Source organism: Antrostomus carolinensis, unplaced genomic scaffold, assembly GCF_000700745.2.
Source record: "Antrostomus carolinensis isolate BGI_N321 unplaced genomic scaffold, ASM70074v2 scaffold7459, whole genome shotgun sequence".
NCBI lineage: Eukaryota > Metazoa > Chordata > Aves > Caprimulgiformes > Caprimulgidae > Antrostomus > Antrostomus carolinensis.
In genome coordinates, this window is record NW_010336375.1 from 25369 (window position 1) to 30749 (window position 5381).

General features: G+C 42.6%; 1 protein-coding gene across 1 annotated transcript in view; it reads right to left on the reverse strand.

Moving 5' to 3' along the window:
• Nucleotides 1–524: 524 nt before the first annotated feature.
• The window catches only part of LOC104530284 (lysosomal acid lipase/cholesteryl ester hydrolase), an 11313-nt gene continuing 6456 nt past the window's right edge, over nt 525–5381 (reverse strand). Inside the window, exons 7-10 of the mRNA XM_010174826.2 lie at nt 5136–5276; nt 3662–3733; nt 1766–1834; nt 525–758 (exon numbers count right to left, since the gene is read on the reverse strand). Coding sequence (XP_010173128.1) covers nt 525–758; nt 1766–1834; nt 3662–3733; nt 5136–5276 — 516 coding nt within the window. The remainder of the gene's footprint in view (nt 759–1765; nt 1835–3661; nt 3734–5135; nt 5277–5381) is intronic.

The following is a 5381-nucleotide window of genomic DNA, read 5'->3' on the forward strand; positions in this document are numbered from 1 at the left end:
TGTAGGTAAATGTGAGGAAGAAAAATGAAAAAAAAGACATCAAGTTCTCTGTCAAGTGAATAAATGATTTAATTTAAACAAAGCTTATCTGTACTTCGACAGAGAAATGAGCAAATCCCACTTCCCACGTGGGAAGACACAAATAGGGCACGGGAATGTGTCTGTGGGGTAAGTAAGATATATGTGAGAACAACAGAGTTTAGGCTTAGAAAAATCAGCCTTGTAGAAATAAAAGCTGTCTAAATTAAGCGATACCTGCAGTGTGTGCTCAGATATATTAATTTTTCAGCTTTCATTCCTATAGACATCAAAATTCTCAGGAAGACAGCAGTCACAGCAACACCATGTAAAACCTCAAACTCTGAGGAAAACAAGAAACAAACAAACGTGGAGAAATACCTATCCTGGTAGCCATGATGTATGTCTGTGTGTTTACCTCTTCCCCGGGTATTACTTTTATTGCCAAATAGAAATTTTGATTTTTTATTTTTTTTCCTGAGTGAATTAATACTCTGCATGTGGTTTCAAAGGTATTTTGCTATTAGTTCAATGATTTTCCAATACATTCTCTCAGCTGCATCAAGGCCCCAGATGAAATCGAGATGTCCCCAAGCAGGAAAATGCTCATGGTAGATGAGATTAGTAATCCGAGGAAGCAGCTTTGCCATGTCTTTTGGATCTGCAAATTTGTCACGTCCACCGCTCCAAACAGCAATTGGTATGCCTATCTTCTCAATCTTGTACGCAGGCGGAGAAGACTGTAAGAAAGGGAGGAGACCTGAGTGAATGCTGTTGTATCAGAAGTTGTGTTTAGAGAGAGGGTTCTGTGCATTCCCTTCTGCATTCTCTACAATAAAACAATAAGGATCAGGGCCACCCTCTTAGCATCTCTTTCCCCAACTCCATTCCCCGCCTGCTGTGAAAGGGAATGATCCATCCTGTTTCTGTGTCTTTCTGTAATGCATGGCTAAGAGTTGTCCGGGAGTTTGACACCTGCTTGTGCCCTTCAGAGGTGGGGATATGGAAAGAGCAGTGCCTGTCTTTATCAGGCAAGGGCTGTGGAGTTTATTAATGTGTCTATTTAGGATAGCAAGATCTTTAAGTTTTGTTGGGGCATGGAGTGCAACTGTTGGTCTTAGTTGTTATGCTTGGGACTTCACTGGCAAGGAAGTACTTTGGCCATTTGTAATTTCACCCTAGAAAATTTCGGAGGCAGTGTGCACATGTAGAAGTGACTGATTGGATCTCTGGAAAGATACCTTTCTGTCTGTGAAAAGCAGCCTGCCCTGGTACAGCACAGGACACTGCAAGTCAAATGTGCTGGTTAAAAGTGAAATGATTATCAGCCAAGTTGAGAGGTCAATGTAGTTGTGGGATTAATTTCCTCCCTTAACTGAAAGGCAGACCTTGAGGATTTTTGGGGAAGTGAGGAGCTCCATACTCATCCATTCCTAACACCTGAGTGTAGCTCTTAGCCTTTTGGGAATGGTAGGTAAATTGACATGTCATTGGACACAACCCTGTATCAGCACAGGAGGCAGAATGAACTTCTGTTAACTGTCTGCAAGGAACTGTCTGTGCCTTGTCTGTGAATAGACTTTTACAGATAGGAGTATTAGATTCAGGTGAAATATTATCTCAGACCAGTCTCTTCCTCTTTCTGTAGCACTCAAGGTGCTAAAATCTGAATTTTTCTCTTCTTATTTTCTCTTCTTATTTTTCCAGAGCCTGAGGAGGAGTTCTTGGGGAAACAGTATTGCCTTACCTGGTTGTATTTCTTCATGTTTTCCTTAAAGCCATAGTCATAAGCTTGAAATTGATCTGCATGTGTTAGCTGTTAAAAGAATAGATAAAATATAAGTGTTGAAAGACCAAGAAGTGGAGTGCAGGAGGCATTTCCTGCCTGTGATTGAAGCCAAGACTCAGGCAGTGGACTGTGTGTTACTCGCACCCCTTCCTCTGGTGGCAGGCTTCCAGGGGTACTGAGGATGGATCATAGAGTGAGTGGTTTCACAGCCTTTCCTCTTGCTAATATTCTCTCCTAATTCTCAGCTGCCCCCCTTGTTATGTTTTGCTATTCAAATTTTTCTTGACTACCTTATTTAACTAAAGTTGTGGTCCCTGTTTTTGATGCAGAGTTAGACTCACTTGTCACATGCAAAGACGACCCTAATGTCTAGAATGTGTTAGGGCTATTACTGGCCTAATATAAGATCTCTCCTTATGCATCTTGTCTTTTGTGTGTTAGTTTTTTGTCTAGTCTCCTCACAGTAGTTGCAACATTTCCATAGGCTCCGTACTTCTTACAAGAGTTTGGCTGTATATGAGTTGTGCTCTGACAGCAGTTTTGAGCTGGGACATTAGACACAAGACATTAGACTTACTGAGTCTGTGTTGTCTAAAAGACATGATATATATGCCCTGGAGGACTGATGAGTGAAGAGTTAAGTACACATCTGTATGGGGTTTTCTGTCTGTTTGAATTTTTTTTTTTTTTTTTTTTTTTTTTTTGCACAAGCCTGATAAGTAATTTCATTTATGAGTGGCTGAATGTAATATAGTGTGAAAGTCAGTGTCTGTCAGTTTAGAAAACCTTGACTTCAAGGCTTGAGGTAGCTGGAGATGTTCTAGAAATCTGCTTCCTGTATTGCCTTTGCTATTTTCTTCTATCCTACTCTACCTGTGTTTGCCTTGTAGCCACTTGACTTTGTTAGATTATGGCAAAATAGTCTGTAAACCCACTGGCTGTCAACAGTTTGTCCCAGTTTCCTGGCTCTGGGTGGGTGTATCCTGCAGGACTGACTGCTGGGAATTTTTGTCAAGGGTGTCCTCAGGAGCACAGCTGTATTCTAGACCATATTCAGTGTTGGCTGAAATGAGAAGTCTGGCTATAGGATGTATGCAGATATATCCTGGCTCAGTAGGTGTACGTGGACACATGCAGTGATGTTTCTTGGCTGGAGCTGTATGCCCTGTTCTGATTCAGACCATGAGCAGAAGCAGCTCAGATCTGCCAGTGCATAAGTAGAAACCCACCTTTAGAGAACTAGAATCCAGGATCTGGACAGTGGCATGAGTGACTAAAAGGGTTTTGGAAAAACCTGGCTGTTGGCAATATCCCTGTAGAGAAATGTTGCTTGTCATGTACTGTAGCAGTGTAAGGCAATTCCCCACTTAGCCTTTGTGCCAGCAGAAGTGTTTGTGTGGTTAACTGGCTTTGGGAGGTGATCCAGGCTGCAATTAACCCTCTGGGAGAAAAGCTTTCACCCGGATCACTTCTTTGTCTGGCTCATCCCCTGACTGCTCAGGTTTCCACTATCCTCCTACCGCCTGCCAAGTGCCTAGACTGCTCACGTTCACTTCTGCAGCTTTCAAGGCAAATGTCTAAAGATGAAGGCTGGAAGCCATTAGAGCCCAACGTGCAGAGAGGCCTGATGTGCCCTTGGGAAATCTCAGTGCCTGTTGCCAAAGGGGCAGTTCAGGTAAAGGTCTGGTGAGCCATGGGAAACAGTGCTCCCTCTGTGGCAGGTGCTTATAGTGCCGTGTGAGGAGATGTGATGGGCAGTTTCCCAGATCCAGCATGTCTGGGCTTCCCTGGAGGCTGCTGGTTCCATAAAAAGCAGTAGTAAGGGTCTGTTTATATGTCAATACGCAGTTATACCTGATGCCAATGAATAATGTTCTGTACTGATGATCCAGCAGGAGAGTGTCCTACGTATGTATCTGTTCGACTCTGGAGAGAAAGCAGAAGTGTTATAAAGGCAGGGATCCAGTGCTGTGACAGAATAAAACTGTGAGGGACCTGAGCAACATATTGCTGCTGTGTTAAAACTGCACTTTGATAGGATATTCTTCAAATGTCAGACAGAAAACTGAGAAGCATATTTAGGAATAGCCTGCTAATAGCATACAGCAGCATGCTTTCTCCATGAAAGCGAGTCTGTTCCATGAAGATAGTACTACTTTGGGATCCTGTGGTTCGGCAACTGTAGGGAAACACAGTCCTTTCAAAGCAGGTTCCTCACCTCACACCAAACCCCTATGTCTTTTGAAGATTTGGGTTTTTTTCTTCACTTTACTCCTAGTGCTAAAGAAGCCAGCTTATAAAAGAGATTGCTTTTTCTTTTGTTTGCATTTTTATACTTCTGTTAAGGAGATGTTCCAATTCCATCTCCCTGGCTTCCTCCTCAGACTTGTTATCTTGCCACGAGAACCACATCAGTGACTTAAGTTAGGAAAGATCCTTAATGGTCTAGCTCTGCAATTTAAAAGGGCTGCAATGGCTTTAATTGCTTTTGCATTGAACTTTTGATTCTCACTGCTTTCCCGTAAGTGCTTTTATAAGTGGTTATAGATGGAGAAAAATGGGCCCCAGTCTTTACAGATATTGCAGTAATAAACATTACACAGGCCAGATTCTGAATACTTAGGCCACTGTAAAGGGGATTTAAGACACGCTACAGCGTCCGTATGTTGGCAAGCATAGGGACAGCTCTCCTGTCTCTCCTGTCCCCTCTGACTGATGCACTAGTCTTTGTGAATCCCACTGTAGGCACATTGTACTCCTCAGGCGCAGTGCAAGGACTTTCTGTAGCTCTGTGTTGTGGGCCCAGTTCTAAGGACAACAAAAATGGGAAAATGCCCTGAGTTCTGGTGCAAGTAGTCCTGAAAAGTGGGAAGAGAAAAGGAGCTTTTTCCTGTCTCTTAATTATTCCAGTGTTCAGAGAACACTGGTGTCTATGTGCTAAGGAAGGAAACTGGGAACTGTATTACCAAGAAGTCTGACTCCACCATCCATTGGCTTTTTTTAAAGAGCATCTATGTATGACCAAAATCTGTCAGGCTTAGCCCCAAAAGAGGGCATATCTATTGACATGTGCATTTTAGCTCCTGTGCATTCAGTCCTTTCTTTCTGTGATTGGAATGTGCCTAGCTGGTGGTCCCATCCATCACTAGCTCTAGTTAAATTTGGCACTGATCGCACCACACAATATCCTGTCATTCCGGTCTGCTGAGAAATACCTTGTGGTTTATGTACATTTATATGCATGACAGTTACTAGATAAGGATAAAGTGCAGAAATGTAACTTCCAAAATCACCTTAGTTTTGAGTAGGTGTTCTTGCTTATACTCACCGTGTTCAGATTTTTTATGTTGCCTCCAGCTATGTAACAGAGTACGTGGCCACAAAACTTATCCAGGTTTGTACATAACTCTGTCACGGGTCCTTTCAGAAATCCTACTTGGTGCATGGTTCCTTTACCGCCAAATACTAACTGAGGGAAGGGAAAAATGCAACAATTGTTTTTTCGTATTACAGGAGTATTTTATGTGGAAAACTGTTGCTAATAGCCTAGCCTCCTAACTCAGTATTCAAAGAC